General features: G+C 39.4%; 1 protein-coding gene across 3 annotated transcripts in view; it reads right to left on the bottom strand.

The window, feature by feature from the left end:
• LOC127634067 (catenin delta-2-like) overlaps positions 1-25,148 on the bottom strand; it is a 415,686-nt gene that overhangs the window by 349,497 nt on the left and 41,041 nt on the right. The window contains exons 2-3 of one of the 3 annotated variants that reach the window (XM_052113475.1): positions 17,577-17,604; positions 10,042-10,172 (exon numbers count right to left, since the gene is read on the bottom strand). In XM_052113475.1, coding sequence (XP_051969435.1) covers positions 10,042-10,172; positions 17,577-17,598 — 153 coding nt within the window. In that variant the 5' untranslated portion in view covers positions 17,599-17,604. The remainder of the gene's footprint in view (positions 1-10,041; positions 10,173-17,576; positions 17,605-25,148) is intronic. The other 2 variants (XM_052113476.1, XM_052113477.1) reach the window with 2 other exon arrangements.

The raw sequence follows: 25,148 nt of genomic DNA, 5'->3' as shown, positions 1-25,148 counted from the left end.
ACTATGTAAACTTTATTGACTCCAAGTGATGCCTCTGCCTCTCTACTGATCCAGCTATCCTTTAACATATACCCTCATTCACTGTGTGCCATTCATTAAATGGGACTGTCAGAGATTGTCAGAATGGAAGTTCTGAATTAATATTGAAACTAGCTAATGTAACTAAAGTGTCCTCAAGTGACAAACAGAAAACTTTTAAGGTAACTGCTGGTTGCGCAAGCATAAACATCAGCATTTTTCACTATCACTTAGAATGAACTGCACCCAGTAAATGTGTTATTTATTAGCATGTGCTATCTGCACTGGTTTAGCACCTGATTCACTAAAGGAATTATGCAGATCAGGCAACGGTGCCAACAAAATGGTAGGCAAGTGGAAAATAGCATGCTTTACATTTAAAGAAAAAACTTCCTAAAGCTTTATGTTCTGCAGTGTGCTTTTCTACAGACAATTGTGTGTCTGTAGTAAGACCTGAACTATTATACAGAGTTTTTTTCATCAGTAATAAAGTTTTGGAAGTCAGTTATCAGTTAGGTTTGCGCCACATTCAGAAAGAGCATACAGCATTATGTAAAATGAATGCGACTGATCATGGAAAAGAATGACCACTCGCCGCAATGTCTAATATCAAAATAAAGCTTGCTTTTCATCTCTGCTCACTCACTGAGATTTGTTCCACAAACTCCTTTTCACAGGCTTAATTTGGTAGATGCAGCCCCATCCCAATCAATCTCTCTAAGCAAGGCATTGCATCCAAAATAAGATGGCTTTATTTATAAGATTGCCTAACAGGGGCAACCTGATTGGGACGCATAACTGCCGCCTCCTGTAGAGTACTCGCACACATCACTTCAAAGAAAACACACAAGATAGATGGTCATTTGCATGACATTAATATTTATGAGCTCTCCTTCATCTTCACTGCAAATAGCGATCTTCTGATGGTGAACTTCACATCTGATACAGGCGGTTCTGACACAAATGCCCACATTAAACGGCATGGGAAGCTCAACTGGACTTTGACCTACTCATTGATATGCATACTTCTCAAATATATAGTATGCAAAAAGAAGTACATCAAATGAGTAAGAGGTCCTCAATATTCAGAAGTATGCAACAGGTGCTATCCCATAAAGTCACATAGGCTGAGGATCTGTCAGAACAGTGTGCTTGTTTAACAACAATATTTTTCTTGTGTGTGTGTGTGTGTGTGTGTGTGTGTGTGTGTGTGTGTGTGTGTGTGTGTGTGTGTGGTTTCCGAGGAAAAATGTTTAAGTTACAAACATAAAATTACAAGGGTATTATGCATAAATGTGTTTTATGGGGACATTTCTAGTGAGGGCTAGGTTTAGGGGTAGGGTTAAGGGATAACCATCTAGGTTGTACAGTATAAAAATCATTATGTCTATGGAGAGTCCTCATAAGGATAGCCACACCTACGTGCGCACATGCTTGCATGCGTGTGTGTGTGTGGTTGTTGTGCGTTCATCATAGGTCAAAGAACATATGGGTCAAAGTACAATGTAGTATGTTCAGGAGGCGAATTTCTGAAGCATAGGGTGGCTGGGGAGGAGTCATTTATATTCATGAGGAAAGTGATACCTGATCTCAGCGATCAATCAGATTCCTGATAAATATGAATTAATACATTTTGGAAATCCGTACTTTACCAATAGTCGAGAAGCACGTTCTTCATCCAATTTAGTACATACTCTAAAAGTTCATACATTTGGACACCGCTCTTTATTAAGTGGTTCAGATGTGTTTAAATAAGAGTTGAAACTAAACTTGCAGGAAAGTGCCTCTCCAGAAGAAGAAATGAGTATCCATGCTCCAAGAGAATGCATGAAAGGGTTTATTCAAGAACAAGCCGCAATCCGTTGTCGAAGTGCATTACCATTTTGATGGGTGCAGTGATGAGGAAGGTGATTACGATGATGGTGGTGTTTATGGTGATTGCTCTTGGCTGTAATCCCACAGGCCCCTTCTCAACTTGCATGAGCGGCAGGATACGAAGGAGATGGTTGAGAGCTATTCGGAGAGGACTGAGAAGGATGGAGGTCATAACAGCATACTTAAGATCTCATCAGCGGTTTATATCCACCACGGCAAGATTTCTAGTCAAACGGGAGAATGACATAGCTATACTTCCTATTCAGCAGGCCATGCAAAGATATAAATAGTACCTTTATGAGGATCTGGTTAATGCCATAATAAAAGATTCTGGACAGTACAGTGAACCAGGACAGAATAATAACAATAATATTTGACCTATTGTGACCTGGGTTATCACAGGTCAAAATGTCAATGGCCATAAAAGTACAGGAGCTTTCAACAAGATATCAGGCAAATTATACACCTAACTGAAAGCAACCTTATCGCTTGTCTATTAAAGCACATTTCTGTGATACTGCTTTTCTATTTGAATAAGAAAATTAAACATGAAAGGCTTTAGTATAGAGCGACCGACCTGCTGATATGTACAATAAAGGCCAAACATGTGCTATAAGTATGAAAGGAGTTGGCATAATGAGGCTTGAACACAGCCAGTACTTGTCTGAAATTGCAAAGAAATACCCCTCACATCCTTACAATGAAATCTCAAGGCTGCAGATATAATGCCTTAATTGCTTGTGTGATCAGAGCACAACAATATTTTCAGTGGAAAGCTTGAAATAAAACAACTGTGCCTCTTCTTCTTAAAATAAAATAAATAAGCAAGTGGGTTTGATTTCACAGTACATTTATGTCATTTGCAAGTCTTCCTCTCTTCTGAGGTTAAAAGTCAGTGGAGATATTCTGCTGAATTAATTCACGAAAACACATGATATGTGGGTGTATTCTTGGCCATGTGTGCAAAATACACTTAAAGGTTAAAAACAAGTTTACAGAGGAGGCTTTTTAATTTGCTTATTCATGGAGTCAGGGCTTGCTGTAGTTTAGCCAAGAAAAACAAGACTATAGAAACTTTGAAGGCCCCTAGAATGAAACAGAAGCCGTGTTTTAATTCACAGGGTTCCTACATTGTTCATTGATAACTTCTAGAGACTTTCACATACTTTAAAATGAAAAGCGAACCCATTGTTACCTACCCAACCCGAATTTAAGATTTTAAGCCCAAACCCAAATTCACACACTCTTTTAGTAATTTCTTCTCCAAACAAGTATTGCTGCAAAAAACTGCATTTTATGTAAGAATCACAGGCAATATTTCTTAATATAAAGCAACAGTAAACATAGTTTAACAGGGCACGGTGGCCAATCAGGACACTGCACGAGACACTGAAGAAACAGCGAGACATGGTGCAACAGTCAAAGAAGTCTCTCCAGCATGTGTTTACATAGGAAATCAATGAAAAACAGAGTAGGCTGTATTTGTGAGTGAAAGGTTTGTAAGGTTACTTAACACTAACCCTAACCTTAAACCCCAACCTAACCCTCAACCCTAACCTAACCCTATCTAACAAAAATGACCTGAACCTGGCCCAAAACCTGCTGGTTTCTTATATACTTTTGGGCATGGCCAGGTTAAATACAGACATACTGTATATACTATAGGGGAGATCGGGAATAGTTGCCACATGGGGAAGTTGTCACAAGGGTAAAAATATCTCAGTAACAATCAAATTTGGAGTCAAAAGTCCAAATACGCAAATGTGAGTGTTGAATGTTTTTTTCAAAGAATTAGTTCAAAAAACTTTTTTGTGAATTCTACTCAAAAATGTTCACTACTATATTATTTTTGTTGTAGCGCTTGGGTAAACAAGCGAACATAATCAAAACACATTGGCATTTACTGAGGCAGGGGTCAACTATATTATGGTGGTACAATTTGGAAAAAGGTATATTTAAGGTTGGGGCATGTTGTTGCATTTGTATTGGAACAGTGTTTTAAATGTTATAAATTTATTAAGGCTGGGAAATTTTCTGCATGGATTTCTGCAATTAATAGCTGACTGTTTAACGTGTTAAAAAAATAATGCTATTAATGCAGTATTGTTGTTGTTGTTGTTGTTGTTGTTGTTGTTGTTTTTCACTTCCTGAAACTTCACTAATGTTTTTCCACACTTCTTGTGGCTAAAATTGCCATATATACATTTCCAGGAGGTACACACTCGACTCGACTACACATACAAGCACAGAAACTGATTGTGTGGAGCAGTGCAGGCTGTTTTATTATACGAGATACATGTCCCAGGCATAATAAACACAAGAGCGGATTTACTATATGAAGAATGGAGAGTTCACACAGTGGTGAGCCGGTGTGGTAGAGATACGGGCAAGCTGCTGTATCTCTTCATATCTCTCGAAAGCACTTACTCAGTGTCATCTGTCAAAAACGAAACCACACGAAAGAGACCAACGTGTGTGCGATAGAGATTGAACAGAGAATTTAATAGTTTTGAGATGTAAAACTTCAGCACGTCTAACTTCAGCATTTAATTTGGTTAGTATCAGCATGTACAGTGTCTAATAATGATGTACAGTGTCTAATAATGCACTGTCAATGAACACTAAAGTTTATCTTGCCAATAATGCTTGATATGAAGTGAATCTGCCTATTTGATCCTATAATTAAAAAAATTCCAAAGAAAAACCTCTGCAGATTTTTCCAAACTTTGAAATACAGCATGTCACATGGTGGCATGGGCAGCTGTGGCTCAGGTTGTAGAGCGGGTCGGCCACTAATCTCAGGGTTGGTGGTTTGATTCCCGGCCCACATACCGAAGTGTCCTTGGGCAAGACACTGAACCCCAAGTTGCTCCCAATGGCAGGCTAGCACCTTGCATGGCAGCTCTACCATCATTGGTGTGTGAATGTGTGTGTGAATGGATGAATGAGACACAGTGTAAAGTGCTTTGAATACCGCTAAGGTTAAAAAGGAATCAAAGATTTATTCCTGTCTAAACAATCCTCAAAAAAAAATATATATAATTTTATCAAATAAATGATGACTAACCAGTTTCTTGCAAGTTCTTTGAAACAAAGTATAAAGTACTGTAAATAGATGTATTATTATATTTTATGTTTGTTTTAATGCACCATATACAATGATTAATCATGATTAATCACAGAAAAATGTGTGATTAATTAGTTTAAAAATTTGAATCGTTTTACAGCCCTTAAAGCTATACAATTTATAAATTACATTATTTGTGGCCAAAACAAAGCTTTCATATTTTTTGTGTTACCTTTTCCATTTTTTGTTGTTTCATGAATCATTGTGTGCCTCAAATAATTATTTTTTTTACATTTTGATAAAGGCCTACAATCTGCTGTTTAATGCAGGCTTAGTTCATTTTGTTTTGGTGGTTTTGAAGTTGATACCAAAGGTCAGTGTGTGTGCACTTAACTGTCTTTTTTTGCTTAGTAATATCCGTGAAAATGTATGTGACAAAGTTCTTCAACACGCTTAAGGAGGCGGGAGCCGGGCAAACATCCAATACAAGACACTTTATTGTCAGCACTTTTCAGTGTCACAAAAACATTCAACACCACTGCTTTTCAGCAGCACAAACACACATTAACGGTGTGCTTTTTCAGCTCAACACAGACACATACAGCTTCGTTACATCTCTCTTGTTGTTACTCTCTTGACTGCAGCTCTGGTTGTGTCTTTATTCCTCGACCGCCAACACCGCAATCACCAATAGCTGGGCGAGATCATTCGCTCCAGGTGTCCATCGCATTTTTTGTAGCCAACACTTTAAGATATATGGCTATTCAGAAATGTACTTATAAAATAACCTACCCTGAGAAATATTCCCTTGAGTAAAAAGTGTGAATAGCCACGGTCTCCCCATAAATAAATAAAGTACATGCAAGTGTTTTTAGACCACCATTATCACAAGAGCTCAAACCTGATAATGTTGAGGTTGTATCTCAGTCCTGTTAAACACTGCTTTATCTATTTAACTTAGAATAAGCCTACTATTGACATAAAGTGGTCATGGAAAGAAACTACAAATTGTGCATGAATGCTTTACAAGAACAGTCTGTGCTCTTTGTGTATCCACACATTACAACCACTGATTTACAAAGCATTCTCATAGTGAATGTATCGCAGACAAAAACAGGTTTATTAATCAAATCTACAGTACCAAGAAACCTTAACACTGCACTACACAGATGCTCAGTTCTGGTGTGTGATATGCTGTCTCAGCATCCCCTGATTTTAATGTACCTCTTATTAAAGCTGCACATTAAACCATCAATATTTTGAACCCCTCTTAATATACTGATGAGAGAGCTTACACCGTACTCCAATGCATTGAGAGCCCATTGTGTGTGAACAGAAATAATGGCTAATTTTTTTTGAAGAATTGGGCCGAAGTGCTTCCAGCACAATCTTATGGGCAATTCCAGGTGGGGGGAATGGCTGCCCCCTAATGACTGTGAACTAAATCCATCATCATGAGTAAAACACATGTGGACATTTACTGCTGTGCTGGGGTTTAGCAAACATGGGGTTTAGCAAACATGGAGAATGTAATCAATTACAAATTACACAATATTATACAACCCCAATTCCAAAAAAGTTGGAACTGTATGAAAAATGCTAATAAAAACAAAAATAAGTTATTTGTAAATTATTTTCACCCTTTAATATATTGAAAGCACTACAAATACACATTAAATGATGTTTTACCTTGTGAATCTGATAGATAAGTTGAAATAACAAGGCGATGTTAAACAGGTGAGGCAATCATGTCTTAGTATATAAGGAGCCTCCAAAAAGATCCTAGTCCTTCAAGAGCAAGGATCATTCGAGATTTATCAATTTGCCAACAGATGCTTCAGCAAATAATCCAGCACTTTGAGAACAATGTTCCCCAAAGACAAATTGTAAGGATTTTGGGCATTTCACCATCTATAAATACATAATATTTAATATAAATAAAGATTCAAGGAATCTGGTCAAATCTCGGTGCTTAAAGGGCAATGTCGAAAACCTGACATCACTTTCTTAAAAAAGCATAATTCATCTGTGAGTGACATCATGACCATGGACTTGGGATTACTTTAGTAAACCTTTGTTAGTCAACACCATTCGCCACTGCATCCACCAATGCAAGTTAAGATTTTACTAGGCAAAGCAGAAGCCATACATAAACACTGTCCAGAAGCGCTGCTGACTTCTCTGGGCTCGGTTTCATCTGAGACAGAAAATAGAACAGTGGAATTGTGTTTTATGATCCGACAAGTCCACATTTAAAATAGGTTTCGTGTTCGGGCTGAAGAGGAAAAGGACCATCCAAGCTGTTATCAGCGTCAAGTCCAAAAGCCAGTGTTTGTCATGGTATAGGGGTGTGTCAGTGCGCTTGACATGGGTAACTCTCACATCTGTGAGGGCTCCATTAATGCAGACAAGTAAGTAAATATTTTGAAGCAAAATATACTGCCATCCAGCACAGTCTTTTCCACGGACATCCCTGCATTTTCCATCAAGACAACTTCAAACCACACACTGCCTGGATTACAAGTGCATGGCTGAGTAAGCAGAGAGTATTGGTGAAAGACTGGCCTGCCTGCAGTCTCCAATTAGAGTTGGCTAACCTGTCTCCAACTGAGAATGTGTGGCGCACTATTAAGTACACCATACGGCAATGAAGACCCCGTACAATTGTGCTGCTGAAGACCTGCATAATGGATGACTGGGGGAAAATTCCACTTTCTAAACTTAAAAAAATTCTGTCTTCAGTGCTCAAATGCTTAATAAATGGCACTTTTCCATTGCATGTTACGGTTTGACTCGCCTTGACTCTTCTCCCTTTACTTTTTTGAGCTTGCATTTCCACTGCAGTTTAGTGCCTCCTCAGCATGGGTGGGATTATAGGCTGATCGTCTATAGTTGTGCCGCCTCTACTGCTGTGACATCATCTTAACCACGACACAAACTGACCAAAACAATAACACTACCGCTAGCTGTTAGCTACTAGCTAATTGTGCTGCATAAAGCAGTTGTTGCATGGTGATTTTACACAAGTGGCCTGGTTGTTTTAGAAGCAAGCTTCCAGCAGCTGGTCAACTAAATATAGTGAACCTGTCAAGCAGAGTATAGAGCTAACGTAACATAATGTACCATCCTTCATCATGGCTGAGTCCAGGGCACTCTCCCTCCCATTGCTCGCCGATTTAGATAGTGTTCATCCACTTTTACTTGATGGTCCTGTAATGGAGTGGTGGTGGTGTAGTGGCTAAAGCACAGGGCTGTTAATCAGAAGGTCACAGGTTCTAACCCCATGGCCACTACCATTGTGTCCTTGAGCAAGGCACTTAACTCCAGGTTGCTCTGGGGGGATTGTCCCTGTAATAATTGCACTGTTAGTCGCTTTGGATAAAAGCGTCTGCCAAATGCATAAATGTAAATGTAGTCACTTTAAAGTTTTTTTTTACTTTTTCCTGCACTGTTGGTAGGTCCGATGGTAGCCGTGTGCAGCCAACAGCTGAGACACCTCCTCAGAGACATTTTCGTTTCACTCATTGCTTTCGAGTGGACTATCTGCACCTCGTTTATTGACCATGGCGTGGTTTTGCGCACAGCCATTTCTTTTTTTACAATTCTAAAGTCATGTGAACAAATGATACTGCTATCGCTGTTACCAACTTTAAAACTAGCGGGTTGATGTTGCGTGTCGGAAATCCAGTGACGCTGATAGTGACGATTCTCCCTGACCAATCAGTGATCTGCAGGATTTTGACGTCACATTTAGTATCGGCTCGGCTCTCTTGGAACCTCAACCGAGATGGTACTAAAAGTATCAGGTACCAGGTACTATCCACAGTGGAAAACCCCAAAAACGCAAACAGGAAAAGTCCCATATGTGTTATTAGAAGAAATGGTGATGTTTCACACTTGTAAACATTTGACTGCCCCAACTTCTCAAAAAACAATGAAAGGTAAAACATCATATAATGTGTAGTTGTAGTGCTTTCAATAAAGCAAAGGGTGAACATAATTTTCAAATCACTCCTTTTTGCTTTTATTAGCATTTTTCAAACTGTCCAAACTTTTTGGGAATAGGGATTGTATGTTGCATACTGTATTGTCAATTAAATCAATACCAAGACAGACTCCCAAGGTGTAATAGTTCCACAGGCTGTGACTTTATACCATTTTCCTGATTTCCCCACTGTCCCTCAATTTGCATTCATTGCAGCTACACTGGTTTATGTCCTCAGGAACATTTCCTCCATCCAACATTCATCTTTACACATACAGTAGTCATTTTCCTGCAGCTTTCTTTCTTACACCTAATGTCCTTATATTATATTTCAGGTTTTTCTCCACCTTTTAGCACCTGATCTTTAAATGGTTTAATAAAGTCACACTTGGGCTTTAACTCAATAACCCTCTAGGCTCTCAAAGCCTGAACATAAAAAATGAAATTCATACCTATATCTTTGGTTAAAAGGGATAACTCACACCTATGTTGTTCCAAACCCATATGGTATTCTAACTTCCGTGGAACACAAAAGTAGATGTTAAGCATAATGACAGCCTTGTCAACAGTCACTTTCTTGCTTTCCATATAATGGAAATGGTGACTGAGACTGCCAAACATCTCCTTTTGTGTTCCAAAGATGAAAGTCAGTCATACAGGTTTGGAACAATAATGAAAGAAATGTCATATTGGTTGAACTACCACTTTAACTGACTTAGAAACAAAAACAATCTGTCTTCAGAATTATGCTAAAATATGTGAACAATTTTGAACCCTTGTACTTTTATATTTTTACCTCAATGTACCGATAATTGTGCATGTACATATTTTATGATGTTCACTTTACAGTTAATACTACCCAGGTACCATTGACAAGCACTCACTGTAAAACAGAATGACCTTTTTTTGGTTTTATCATTCCCCTTTTAATTTTTTCACTCAGAAAGTGTAAAGTCCAGCACCAGAGTTAATATGATAAATGTGTACAGACAGCTGTTGTCTCCTGATAAATCATGGACTATACTGCAAAAACTTTCCATCCATTTTCCTGCCTAAAAAATTTGCAAAGGTGTAAAGTTGGTATTATAAGTCTTACCTGCTCTTTGACGGAAGCCAGAATGGCAGAGGTGGTCTCTGTCTCAGCACCATCTCCATTAGAAGCATTCAGCACTGGGCTGAGCATGGGCTTCTCTGCTTCAGCAGGTTGGTCTGGAACTGGCATGACTTCTGAAGAAGACAAAATACATTTATCAGTTACCCATCATAAATATTCTTTGCAGATTATGGACATTCAGAATCAGAGTTGACCAGTATCACGAGAGTCAAATGTGTCCGTCCTAGCCGCTTGTTCATTGCTTACTGACAAACGACTGACGATAGTACAGGTAATTAATTAATGGTTAATATTGGTGCTTCGTCGTTAAAAGAATTTGCCAAAATTTGCATCCTTAATTTTCCCATTACAAGCGTTACCATTAAAAGCCATTAAAGCAAGTTAAGCACCTATTTTCATTCATTTCAATGTCCATCTGATTACAAGCACTCCTGCTGTAAAATTTAAATGTGAAAGAGAATGTAAAAACACAAGTGTTATCATTCCATAAGTAATCTTTGGGCTCATAATATTTTAATATTTAGAAATTGCTTCTGACTTAACTGTACTGTAGGTAACCTCCCATACAGCCTCCTGCTTAAAGTTATTATAATGTTAATTTAATGCTATTTTAACTCCTGAAAAGTCATTGATATATAATTTGTATCGATTGAAAATAGTGTCGCCTCAGAAAATCGCAACACGTCTGCCAGACTTCGGAGTCAGATTCGGTGCGTGCGCATCTTTTCGATTCAGAATAGTGAATTCCGCCGACACAAGTCTATCGAACTATCACTTAACCCGAACCCTAACTCCATGGTGTATTCATCAAGGCCTTTTGCAGCGCAAGCGCCAATCTGAACAGTGTCTAACATGCTGTCTTTCTGAGCAAAAGCTGGTGTAAACATGACAGGACAGAGTTGTGCCCTGTGTCAGCGCAGACCGCCAAGCTGCCCGGTCTTCTGTAAGGTGATGCCATCGATCAGGTTTGATCTTAAAGACATTCATGTCTCGCTTGACAACATCCTTAAAGCGGAGCTTGGGTCGACCACGGGGGCGGTGTCCCACAGCTAACTCCCCATGGAAGATGGAATTTGGGAGACGTTCATCTGGCATACGACGTACATGGCCAATCCATCTGAGACGCCTCCTCCGGAGCGTGGTGTACATGTCACTGCTGTTAATGAGCTTCAGCACGGTGGTATTTGGGACCCGATCCTGCCATGACAGGCTAAGGATCTGTCGTAGGCAACGGAAGTGAAAAGCATTGAGCTTGTGCTCCTGCCGCCGGTATGTAGGCCACGTTTCGCTTCCATATAGCAGAACAGAGAGCACACAGGACTCATATATGCACACCTTTACTTTGAGAGAATGGTGGCTGTTGTTCCAGACACGAGACTGAAGCCGCCCAAAGTTTGTTGAGGCACGACCGATCCTGGTATTCAATTCAGCATCAAGGCTGTTGTTTGCTGACAAGGTTGAGCCGAGGTAGATTAATTTCTCGACAACCGACAGCACTGTGCCATTGATGGTGACGTGAGGGGAAGCAGAAACATTCTGAACCATCACTACTGTCTTCTTCAGGCTTATTATAAGTCCAAACTCTGTGCAGGCAGCAGCAAAAGAATTGCACATCTCCTGAATTTCTTTTTCAGTATGAGCCATGAAGGCAACGTCGTCTGCATAAAGCAACTCACGCACAAGGACGCACTTCACCCTGGTCCTGGCCCTCAGACGAGCCAAGCTGAAGCAGTTGCCGTCATACCTGGTGTGCAGCAGAACCCCAACCGGATCAGGAAACGCCCGTCGCAGCACAGCCGAGAAATAGATGCCAAACAAGTTGGGAGCGAGGACACACCCCTGCTTTACTCCGCAGCAGACATCAAACTCATTTGAGCGGGCACCGTTGAACTGTATGGTTGCCCGCAACCCATCAAGGAAGCCTTGGAGTATTGCCAAAAGAGTTGCCAGACAACCGAGTCACTGCAGAACGTGGAAGAGACCAGAGCGACTCGCATAATCGAAAGCCTTAGTCAGATCGAGAAACACCGTGTACAATGGGCGTTGCTGTTCCGCACACTTTTCCTGAAGCAGGCGTACCGATATATATTATGAAAATTCTAGTTATATTTCAAATTATATTTGAATTTAAGACATTATTTAAGGTAGAGGGAAAAATCTACAAGACGTCTGATTTTTAAATTGACGTTGATACCTACATGCACAAGAAAAATCAATATAAACCAATCAGCACCGTATTATAGCTATTGATTGCAAAGAACATATGTGGCTGTTAACAAATGTGCATAACATGATAAAGTCAAAAGATTAAGCCAATTCATATTCTCAGTTAGTATTGTCGTGATACCAAAATTTCAGTAGTCTTTACCGATTCCAGTGGAATTTCATGGTTCTCGAGACCAATACCACAGCAAAAATATGCTAATATGGTAATGCGCAATTTAATACACTCCTTTAGCCTAGTAAAAGTTACATTTCAATGCAGCGTTCTGTATGAGCTGCAACTGTCTTATGGTCTTTTTGGGAAGGCCAGTGAGGAGTCCATTACAATAATCCACCCTGCTGGTGATGAAAGCATGCACAAGTTTTTCTAGGTCTTGACTGGAAACAAAGCATCTAATTCTTGCAATATTTTTCAGATGATAGTATGCTGATTTAGTTATTGCTTTGACATGACTACTGAAACTAAGGTCTGACTGTAGAGACACACCAAGATTCCTGACTTGATTTTTAGTTGTTTGACCCCTAGAGTCAAGGTATGCATTCACCTTGAGAACGTCATCTTTGTTTCCAAACACAATGACTTCAGTTTTGTCTTTGTTTAACTGAAGAAAGTTTTGGCACATCCAGCTGTTAACTTCATCAATGCATTGGCACAGGGAGTCAATGGGGCTGTAATCGTTAGGTGATAGGGCTAAGTAGATCTGTGTGTCGTCTGCATAGCTGTGGTAAGCAATTTGGTTCTTTCTCATTATTTGGCTCATTGGGAGCATATACAGGTTGAACAGGAGTGGCGCAAGAATTGAGCCTTGAGGGACTCCGCATGTCAAGGACGTCCACTCAGACTTATGGTCTCCTATACTCACATAACCTCTCCCTTCTAAGTATGACCTGAACCATTTTAGGACCATTCCAGAAAGCCCCACCCAGTTTTCCAGCCTGTCAAGAAGTATGTTGTGATCAACAGTGTCAAATGCAGCACTGAGGTCGAGTAGTACCAGTACTGATAATTTGCCTGTATCAGTATTTAAGCGTAATATCGTTTATTATCTTTATGAGCCTGTCTCTGTGCTGTGATGCGATCGGAAACCAGATTGAAAATTGTCAAAGTATCCATTTGAGTTCAAGAATTTGTTCAGCTGATTGAAGACAACTTTTTCAATGATCTTGCCTATGAAAGGAAGATTTGAGTTCGGTCTATAGTTGCTTAATATGGTCTTATCCAGATTGCTCTTTTTCAAGAGGGGCTTGACAACTGCAGTTTTCAGGGAGTTTGGAAAACTCCCAGAGAGAAGTGAAGAGTTTATCACTTCTAGGAGATCTGCTTCTAAACAGTTGAACACACTTTTGAAAAAAGATGTGGGAAGTGCATCAAGGGCGCAGGTTGATGTTTTACGGTTTCTTCCAAAATTTTGCCATCAATTTCTTTGAAATCAGACATAGTAACTACTTTCTCAGGTTGTGGTTTGATTTGTCTGACCCCAGAACAACTCAAGGATGTGCCGATCACCTTTCTGATATTATTGATTTTTTCAGAGAAGAAAGAAGCAAACTCATTGCACTTGCTGTCTGAGAGCATTTCACTGGGAATCTGGCTTGGGGGGTTTGTCAGTCTCTCTACAGTCGCAAAAAGAGTGCGTGTGTTGTTAAAGTTGCTGTTTATAATATTTGAGAAGAAAGTCTGTCTAGCTTTGCCTAGTTCCATATTAAAAGCATGGATGCCGTCTTTGTAGATGATATAATGGACTACAATTTTGTCTTCCGCCACATGCACTCTGCTTTTCTGCATTGTCTTTTCATATTTTGCACTGCTGTTGAGTTTCTCCAAGGCGCTTTTTGTCTGCCACTCTTCTTCCTGACTTTCACAGGAGCAATATCATCAATTACACTTTTAACTTTTGAGTTAAAAGAATCAAGGAGAAAATCAACAGAGTCAGCATATATACTTGGTGTTAAAGATATAGCCTTCATAAATAGTACACTAGTGTTCTCATTTAAGCATCTCTTCTTGACAGACACAGATCTAGCTTCAATGGCAGGAGAGATCAATATATCAAAGAAAACACAGAAATGATCAGACAGTGCTACATCCTTAATAACAATCGATGAAATGTTTAGACCCTTACTGATAAGTAAATCTAGAGTGTGTCCATGATTGTGTGTGGGTCCATGTACATGCTGAGTCAGATCAAAAGTTTTTAAAACAGTTATGATTTCTTTTGTCATATTGTTTTCTGCATTATCTATGTGAATGTTAAAGTCTCCAGCAATGGCAAAACAGTCAAACTCTGAGGTAATTGTTGATAACAGTTCTGTAAAGTCCTCAGCGAAGGCTGGAGAGTATTTTGGAGGCCTGTAAATAATGATAAGTAAAGTGCGTGGAGCACCTTTTAACACACTACCCAGATATTCGAAAGACGGGTAATTCCCAAATGATATTTGCTTACATTGATAGACATCTTTAAAAAGAGCAGCTAAACCCCCACCTCGTCTACCTTCTCTGCAGACACTCAAATAAGTAAAGTTAGGAGGGGATGTTTCATTAAGGACTGTTGCACTACAGCTGTCTTCTAGCCAAGTTTCATTTAGAAACATAAAATCCAGGTTGTATGTGATAATTAAGTCATTGACTAGAAGTGATTTATTTTTAAGTGAGCGGATGTCTAAAAGTGCTAACTTAATAGTTTTTGTCCCCACAGCAATCTTAGTTTGGCGTGTAATAGGCACCAGATTAGATGGGTTTGCTGTACGGCTTTTGAAGGCCTTAGACTTTCTATGATGTAATCGAACAGCAATAGAGATTGATACAGGCACACTGGGTTCCGCTTGTTTTGTAAACATTTGAGAAAGTTACTGTTATCATAGCGGGGACCCAACACATATCACTGAGAGCTGGTATCAGTTGTTTTTAGTTCACCTCGAGCAGATGGAGGAGGGTGTGAGCCCTGGCGTTGTGGCAGAGGTCGAAGAGCTCTCACAGGAGGAGGGGGAGGGCGAGCTGGGCCCGCAGGTGCTTGAGGGGCCTGACGTTTTTTGCTTGATATCTGGGGGCTTGCAGCAAAAGAGTGGGATAGTTTGGTTCCAGCATACACTAGTTCTTCCATTTTCTCTGAGAAACACAGATGTGGAGATGCTGGAGAGAGGGATAACTTGTCTGGTGAGAGGGGCTGTAATATGCTGTCCTGGTTTCCCTGGATGTTTTCCAGAAAGTCGTCCTTGGGTGCTGAATCTTGGAGCAGTTCTAATATGTCACAGTCTGTCTGTGGTGAACTTTGTGGGCAGGGCTCAGATGAGATTGTGTCCATGAGCAGAAATTGTTGTGGCTGAGTGGTGTTATCATTGTCCTTGTGTGATTTGTCAACTGCATGTCCATTCAAGTGCTGAAGTGAAGTCCTGTGGTCATTCATACGGTGTCCAGGTGTGTGTGCCATTCAGATTGAGTGGATTGGCACACACTGCAGAAGGATGATTGAGGGAGAAGTAGATATTGTCCTTTAGCACTCTTGAACCAAGTTTGTTTGGGTGGTGGCCATCCTGTCGAAACAGTTGCCTCTGACTCCAGAAAAGGTTGAAGTTGTTAATGAAGTTCACTCCTTTTATATTGCAGGTTTTTTGCAGCCATGTATTAAGCCCAAGCAACGTGAAAACCTGTTTGTTCCTCTTGCTGGAAGTGGTCCACTGATGAATGTTTGAACTTTCAGTCTTTTAAGTGTTTCAAAAAGTTCATTGAAATCCTTTTTAAGGAGTTCTGACTACTCTTTATGAATATCATTCTTCCCCACATGAATGATGAGTCGATTTGCAGTCTTATGTTTCATCAGAATGTTCTGAAGTTCCCTGTTAACATCCGAGGTTGTTGCTTGTGGAAGGCAGCATGTAGTTGTATCCCTGCTGCTAATGTTTCTGATTATGGAGTCACCCACTATCAGAGTCCTGGGCCCGGCTGCGCTCTGAGCTGAATGCCGCTGTCTGCTCGACCTTGAGCGCCAGTTCATATCAGCGTTAGCTACTGGCTGATTCAGTCTGTGTTCGATCACATTCATCACATTTGGGGATTTCTCATTCATTAATACTTCAAATCTGTTCTCAAGATGTATAGGCGGTGGTAGGAAACCAGTGTTTGCAATCCTTGTCAGAGCCGTATCTGGGGTAGAGGATGCTACTGCGGCAATATGAGATGCTCGTGACAATCTGATGTCTCGAGTGCCTTTTGGTCTGGCTCCCTGTTTTTGCCATCGATTTGTAAGTCGATCGGTTTGTTTCTCTACACTCAGTATGGCCTGTCGAGGAGCACTAGATTCATAGGACTCACCGGCTGTATGCTGAGGGCGTCCATGACGAAGCTCTGTTGTGTGTTCCGTCTGGTTTGGTGGTCCTGTAAATAACTTTGTTTCAAGAACTGCAATCCTTTGTAAAAGTCTGTGGCAGTTAGTGCAGCAAGTAGATTCCAGAAGAGGCATTTTCTCTTATCCTTTTGAATGTAGGCAGTTGTGTTTTCCCTTCCCTGGAATGATAACTTTCAGTGGGAGGCTGGTCGGATAAAAGAATTCTGCTTTTTTTTTTTTTGTAGTAGTCCAAGCTTTTGAGCACTGTGCTGATTTGTTTAAGTTAAAACTAGTTGATAAAAGTAGATAAAATATGAAAATATAAAAGTGATATAGCAAAAGCGCGGAGCAGTAAGCAAGAGCGTCCGAACAGAAGCTGAGCAGGAAGTGTCATAGTAATGCTACTATGCAAATGACTACTAGCCATTTTAGCTTTCAGCACCTTGTTGAATCAATGCCACGTAGAATTAAGGCAGTTCTGAAGGCGAAAGGGGGTCAAACACAGTATTAGTATGGTGTTCCTAATAATCCTTTAGGTGAGTGTATGTGAGCCCTTCACAATATGAAAAAGAAAAAGTAAAATAAAGTGTAATAGGGATTTATTTTTATTTATTTATTTTGTGACTGGCCAAAATGTTTATGCATAAACCCAAGTAAATAATTGAAACATTCCAAAAATCTATGGATAAAAATCAATTCTTGATCATTCACGTGCTTAGTGGAGAAGAGGAGAGAAGCATCCTCACAGAACACAGCTGGAAGTCATAGTGTAGCTGTGTTTTAACTGTAAACCTATGACACAAAGAAACTACATTGTATTAAATAATCATAGTGTATAAATTAATGGAAAATATATATTTAAAAAGGAAAGAGAGATAAAAAAGGACTACTTAAAACTTGCATATAAAATGATCTCATTTTTTCAGAACATAATGTCAGTATTTTAAACAAAATTATAAAATGACAGCTCACCTCGAGTTGTTCGCACTTCCATAGAGATCTATAACATAAAAAATACAATCTTATGGCTAGGAAACCACCAGTTACAGAAAGTTTTACTGTGTAAAGGTTAAAAAGTGCTTAATATAAACTGCAAAAAATTACCCAAGTGCTGTGATGTCTTTATCAAGCAGTGACAAAACTGTCTGTTGTCTGAAAATAGACAGTTTTGTGTGTTCATTCACAGTGATTATTATTTAGAATTTATAAGCACTAAAGTTGGTCCATCAGTCTCATACTCTGCAAAGAAGGATTCATCTTCATGAATTCTCATCAGAATTATTAAATATATTTAATAAAATAAATGGATGCAGGTTTTTATTTGACTATGTACCGAGTACAATATTTTTTATATATTAAATGTGTAGAGGAAAATGTTGCAACAAGTAAACATCTTAATGCTTAAAATAGAAACATCTTGGGGAACGTTCCACCATATAGTTTACTGAATATTCATCTTGAATTTTTATGATGTGAATGAGCTAAGAAAATGTGATCTCCCAACATGAACAGTTACAGTCATAGCAGTTACAAAAGTGTTAAAAATCACATTTCACAATAAACTGTAATCTTTAAATTTGCCACGGTTTGACTTTCAAAAAGATAGAGAGCAGACTCCCATTTAACTGCGCTAATGGGATTGGTTATCCCTGATAACTTTTCTGCTAAAAATACTAATGGTTAAAAATTAAAAAAAAATAAAAAAATATTTTTTTTGTCAAGTTTACCTGTGGAGAGTCTGTGAAATTGGTCGGTTGAGCTGTCAGGACTCCTATGCTGCGAGTGAACCAATGACGCAATGGCTTTGAAATAATTTATTGACAGTTACTTTGAAAAACCAAACGAACTATTTCAGCACAAAAGGGTTCTTCAGAAAGATACGGTTCTAAATATAAATAAATATTAATGTCAGTAAAGAACCACCTTTTTTTTTTTTCTTCACATATCCGTTTTTCCTTTTTTTAAATACATATTCTAGAATTCCATGTTTTAAAGTTTAATTTAATTTCAACATCCAAGTGGTGTCTAATCAAATTCTTAAAACTTTTTACAGTAGAAAATTTAACAATTACTTTTCAACACACCAATACATTTTAATAACATTTTATTCAGTAAAATAGCACTCGTTTGTTATATATTGCTTAATAATTATATTATTATTAATATTATTACAATGAATGTGACATTTTACTACACCGATGTAATATATTTCTGTTTCAATTTCAGGTGTCTAGCTTTTATTTTGAATATTGCTTTTATTTTGACATGTGGCTTCTGACAGATAAACAGTTCGCTACATGGCCCAGTGTGATCGTTAAAGTGCAAATGTGATTTAACTATACAAATATACAGTGTGCATGCACTTCACGTTGGATTAGTGCTCCATTTTTTTTTTACCCCATCCAACGCAAATTATTTTCAATGTCAATTATTATATGAGTGGTCTGCTTCACACATTCATTTAAAGCTCATTCAGCTCGAATGCAGACTAAGATTACAGCATTTCACTGTTTAATAATCACACTAGGACATATCACAAATTTAATTTGACTAATTGTGCATTTCGGTAGAAAAGGAGTAACAGAGCACACAATCAAATAAAAGTGTGAGCATTTAAGCGTGCTGTGACCGAATTAAGTCAGTGCTCGGTACTCCCAGTACTGTACAAACACTGGTATTGTGACATCTTTTTTATTTTACTACCGACTTGTTACTGAAGTATCTGTACTTTTGACAACACTATTCTCAATTATTAAGTAAAAATGGTCAAACATGAAAATAAACACTCAAATAGATAGTTCTATGTTAACTTAGTGTTGCACAGTAGCCTATATCGGTGCCATAGTACTACCTCGGACTCAAGCTTTAACAAGAAATCAACAAGAATGATCAGATCCTCAGACACTGAACAGAGCACTATAACAATGCTCTCAATAGACCCTCCTCCAGCAATGACAAGGCAATTGACCACCTGCCAGGCGGAGATCAATGAGGCCATGGCAGACCCTCCGACAATCCTCGAAACCACGAAGGCCATCTATCTTCTTGCCAGTGGAAAAGCCCCTTGTGCCGACTTCATCCCTTCGGAGATATACAAGGCAGGCAGACCAAAGACGGTGGAGAGGCTGACAGAGCTATTTTGCAAAATATGGAGCCAAAAATTCATTCACCAAGAATTCAAGGATGCATCCATCATCCACCTTTACAAAAGCAAGGGGAATCGACAAGACTGTGACAACCACAGAGGGATATCCCTGCTATCAATAGCAGGCATGGTACTTGCCAGGGTACTGAACAGACTCACACTGCATCTTGACCAGTGTGTTCTACCAGAGAGCCAGTGTGGCTTCAGAAAAGAGCGAGGCACCACTTACATGATATTTGCCGCATGGCAACTGCAAGAAAAGTGCAAGGAGAAGAACATCCCTTTTTACACCACCTTTGTGGACCTGACGAAAGCCTTTGCACTGTAAGCCAGGATGGATTATGGAAGATCATGGCCAAGCTTGGATGTCCTGAGACCTTCACCGAAATGGTCCACCAGTTTCCCGACAGCATGTTAGCCCATGGCCAGGATCAGGGCGACTACTCAGAGCCATTCCCAGTCACAAATGGAGTGAAGCAGGGATGTGTTCTGGCTACCTCGCTCTTCAGCCTCATGTTATCCACCATGCTGACAGATGTGTTCAAGGACAGCGATGTTGGCATTGACTTCAAGTACAGCATAGACAGGAAGCTCTTTAATCGGAGAAGACTACAGGCGAAAACCAAAGTGCAGATTTATACCATCCGTGACATGCTGTTTGCAGATGGCTGCACTTTAAATGCCAGCAAAGACTCAGACGTGCAGAATAGCATGGACCTCTTTGCTACTGCATGCAGCAAATTTGGTTTCACCATCTCCACCAAAAAAAGTTCTTCATCACAATGTACACCGAACCGTCAATCACTGTCAATGGCCAAAAGCTCGACAACGTTGATCGGTTCACGAACCTGGGCAGCATTCGGTCTCAAGCTGTCCACATCAACGATGAGGTGAACATAATTGCCAGATTTTGGTCGAGATTTTGATCAACTGAGATCGATTGTCTGGTACAGAATAGGCAACAAACTTCCAACCAAGATTAAAGTATATGCTGCAATCATCCTCCCCTCCCTGCTCTATGCATACGAAACATGGACAGTGTACAGCTGTCATGCAAGGATGCTGAACCACTTTCATCTGTGCTGCCTAAGAAGGCTTCAAAAGATCAAGTGGCAAAACAAAGTGCCAGACACCGAGATCCTCTCACAGGCCGGCATGACCAACGTCCACACAATGATCTGCAAGTCTCAGCTGAGATGGGCCGGCCACGTTATTCGCATGGATGACGAACGCCTACCCAAGAAACTTTTCTTCAGTGAGCTGTAACTTGGCAAGAGATCTCAGGGCAGACAATAGAAGAGGTACAAGGACACCCACGAAGCCACAATGAAAACTGCGCTCTTAACCTTGACAGCTGGGAGAACCTAGTTACTAACCAGTCAGCTTGACGCAGACAAGTCTCCACAGGCGAAACCTCTTTTGAGTGGAAAAGGACAGATTACACCATCAAGAAGCATGCTGCCAAGAAATCCCGAGACAGAACCTACTCCTCACCCAGAAGACATCCTTGCCCCCACTGCAACAGACTTTTCCGAGCATCGATGATGGATGACATCTGTGGTCCTCGTTGCTTATGACAGACGAATTATTTTGTCACACTCCGTGGCTGTTGTGCTAAACTTGCCAATGTTGTTCTCTTATTAAAAAGATGACTAGCCATATCATATTTCTGATGTTCAAGATTCTACCTAAAACAAGCCTTCCCCAGTGTGAATGTTTCATGGGTGCGACAAATTGCCGCACTGTCTTTAGAATCTGTAGAGCAAAGATACAAAATTGAGGAGATATCTGTTGCATCAAATGATGAGAAATGGCACAGCCTGACTCTTGTGATGACTGGAGGATCTGACTGATTGAGACTTTCACAGTCTGTCCAGCTATCCTCAGCTGGTCCTCAGTGTGACCATCAAATGAAATATTGGTAAATTGTGCAAAATGCACTACCTCAGTTAGTGCTGGGTGAAAGCATGGGTGAATAAATCAAATAAAAAAAAAATAACAACTAAATGTCACCAGAGGGATTATCTATACCAGGAATAGTAATAAAACATCATCACAGTCTCTGTATTCAACACAAAACCATGATAACCTGTTGCCATTTTAATTGAATGTCTAGTTGTTTTTGAAAACCACCTCCTCCATCCTCAGATCTTGGCTCAGCAGACTTTTTATGGCATGTAAACAAATGTAAACAGAGTAATTTTTCAATGACACAGCTCATTTATTTAATTTTGGTTTGCACTTGTAAAGGAAGAACCACCATTGCAAACCCCAGGGTAGGCAAATGGTCCATTTAAATATGTGTGACGGCTCTCTGGAGTGGATTGGCCTATGTCAACCTAAGCTTTATAGAAATAAACAACAAGGATGTTCTCATACCTTATGCACTGAAACGTAGCTTATCCAATTAGACAACGGTCTAAAGGGGGCAACTCAGTGTGTAAACACAAGAATAAAGGATAAAATAATCTACTGAAACACTCCAAGATCATTACAGGGTTGGTGTGGCTTCATTAATTTGATGTGATTTAATAATCATATACTATACTAAACACACACATACACATACACACACACACACACACACACAGACATAAATATTGGCCTTTCATTACATTCCATTTCACATGTTTCTCATTTAGGGCCTGATTCAGGTCAGCACTAAATTATATAAACCAACTTTGCTGTACAGTCAACATGATTAAAAAACTGCCCCCATTAACATCACTGACACATGTTCCTGGTCTTAATGTGTGCAGTTTATCAGTGCACATTATTACAAAGAAAAACAAATTTCTACATAATCTTTCAACAAAATACTTAATACTGTAACTTTCCATTTCAGCTGATGAAAATAATGTTAACAATAACCAAAAAGTTATTTAGGCATTGTTTTAGGCTACTGTTGTAGGTAATACAGCCTTTCTGAACTCTTGCCAGTAGTTGATATAATAATTCCTGGGACAAAGTGTTCATCCCATCCACAATCGATCGCAAACTCGCACATAGGTCTGGTTGCATTTGGTTGTGAAATAACTATTCACGAGCCAATCAATTCTCAATGGATAAAATCACCATCTGACCCAACAGCTTGCTGAATAAAATTGCTGAATTGTTTTACTTGGAAGACTATAACTACTGTTCAAAGCTCTATAGCTGTTCAACTACAAAGCAACATTTGAAAACAGCCTTATGGCTCAGGATGATCTATTAAGAGACAAAGAAGAGAGTAATAATTGCATATAGTTGTTGTTATTAATTAAACAAACTGACTAACTGATGCAGAATTACAGAATGCTATGTCCCAAATGAGTAAACACTGAACATACCCAAGCATATGACTTAAAGTATGTCACACGATTCCAAGATTTACAATATAGCCACCATTCTAAAACCCAACACTTCAACCAACCATTATGCAAACCAGAGTCCCATGTAGTCTCATTAAAATGTAATGCACCATTTGTCACACTAGGCCAATCATTATTGTACCAGCCTAAACACAATGCTTGTTTTATGTGTCTGTTGTGTCTAATAATATCAGTCTGTTTCTTTTAGTTATTATCACATTTGTTTAAATTGTAAATATAGAGGGGTTTTATCGACTGGCATTACCTGGATGGATGTTAAAATGCTGCTTCAATCGCCAGTGTTAAGAACATAATACAACAAGTATTTTTCTCTCCTTTCAGCATAATTGTACAACCACTTTTTTTTACAACCAAGTCATTTTTAATCCACTATATCAACATCCACAGGTGTTACAGGGTCATAATTGCATTACTGGACAGCAATCAACTAATGCAGAGTTTACACGATTTTAAGCCAGATTTTCACTCGCTGACAGTTTTGTGGAGATCTCAGACAAAAGTCTGAAATCGTTGGCAAACAGAAGCAATACATGAACTATCAAAGACGCGATTTGAGAGAAGAGCCAACGCATCGCCGATGTCAGTGAGATATCTAGAATGTTAAATATCAGAATCTGTCTGCGATTCCAGATCGTGCAATGTGAAATATGTTTTGACTGAATACAACTGCAGTGTTAACCTACAAAAAAGAGAGAGCAAGAAACGGGGCACGGGAAGTTTCAGTGGGAGGTGTCCTGATGTACCTGCAGCAGAACATCAACTAGCATGGCTGCGGTATTCAAGAAAGTCTCATTGGACTGAAGAAATGGAGGAAAAATTACCACAACCGGGTGGAGAAAGAGAAGTGTTGGAGAGAAATTGCCAATTCACTTGGACAGTCAGGTAAGCAAATAGGTAGATTTTACAGTAGGAGGTACTATATATGATGCCTTGAGGCGATTAAAAACATACACATCATATTCTGAAATGCATAACATATGATCATGCATTTGTTTTCATATCTAGTATCACTTCTCGCATGTATTCTGTTGCGAAATGTAATTTGGAGTCCAGGCAGAATAGTAAAATGTCTTGTAAAGTGTTTTTTGTAGTAACAAAGTGATAATTCATTTAAACTAGGCCTGGAAAGGAGATGTTTGTCATAAATGCTATCAATGTGCCAAGGGCTAAGTTGTATCTAAGTGGGCATTTTGTATTCTTAAGGGGAACCTGCCTTCACAAAAAAAATATTATCTCCCCCAGTGTCTCTCATCGGGGGTCTCGGAGTATGTGCAGATTGATTCAATGAAAACATACTACATGACAGCAGATCTAATGAGGTTCATGGGCTGTAGCTACTGATTGTATCCAACAAGCTACTTGATGCATCATTATCAATGCAGACTGACAACATACATCAATCAGCCCTCCCACCTATTTCCAAACCATGTTCAGAGAAAGCCAGAGACCATTTATTTAAAACACACTTGTAAACCTCATGACGTCTGTTTTAAAAGCTTCAACCATTTTCAAAGACAAAGACAAAAATTCAATGATGACACTACTAACAAGGCTGACTGGTTAAACACAAAGATTAACTTCATAAAGTAATGTAACTTAAAACATGATGACTAATTGGGAACACAAAAGAGAAAATGAGAGAATCGGAGAGAGAAAGTCACACAGAGATAAAATGGGGAGAAATGAGACTAAGAAACATGGAGAGGGTCTATAATATTTGAGAGGAGGTGAAGACAAACCCGTTGTCACCCTGGCTAAAATAAGGCTGACAGGTTGTAACTGTCTATGTGCCTCTGCCTCATCAGCACTTGGTGCTTTCAACAGCAAGCCACTGTGCTGTTCCGGAACCTGAGAGCAGTTTGACAGGCTAGTGAATAGGAACTGATTGAGCCTTGAGATGTTATCCATCCTCTCTTTGATGGCCCAACCTGGCTGGAAACACCTAGAAATTTCTGAAACAGAGGCAATGGGGCCTATAGGAAAGACAGATCTTATTATATACACATCTTTATGATTTAAGCCAAGTTG

Source organism: Xyrauchen texanus, chromosome 41 (assembly GCF_025860055.1).
Source record: "Xyrauchen texanus isolate HMW12.3.18 chromosome 41, RBS_HiC_50CHRs, whole genome shotgun sequence".
NCBI classification, from domain to species: Eukaryota; Metazoa; Chordata; class Actinopteri; order Cypriniformes; family Catostomidae; genus Xyrauchen; species Xyrauchen texanus.
Note: the sequence above shows the minus strand (reverse complement) of the source record. Positions and strands in the feature narration are given on the sequence as shown.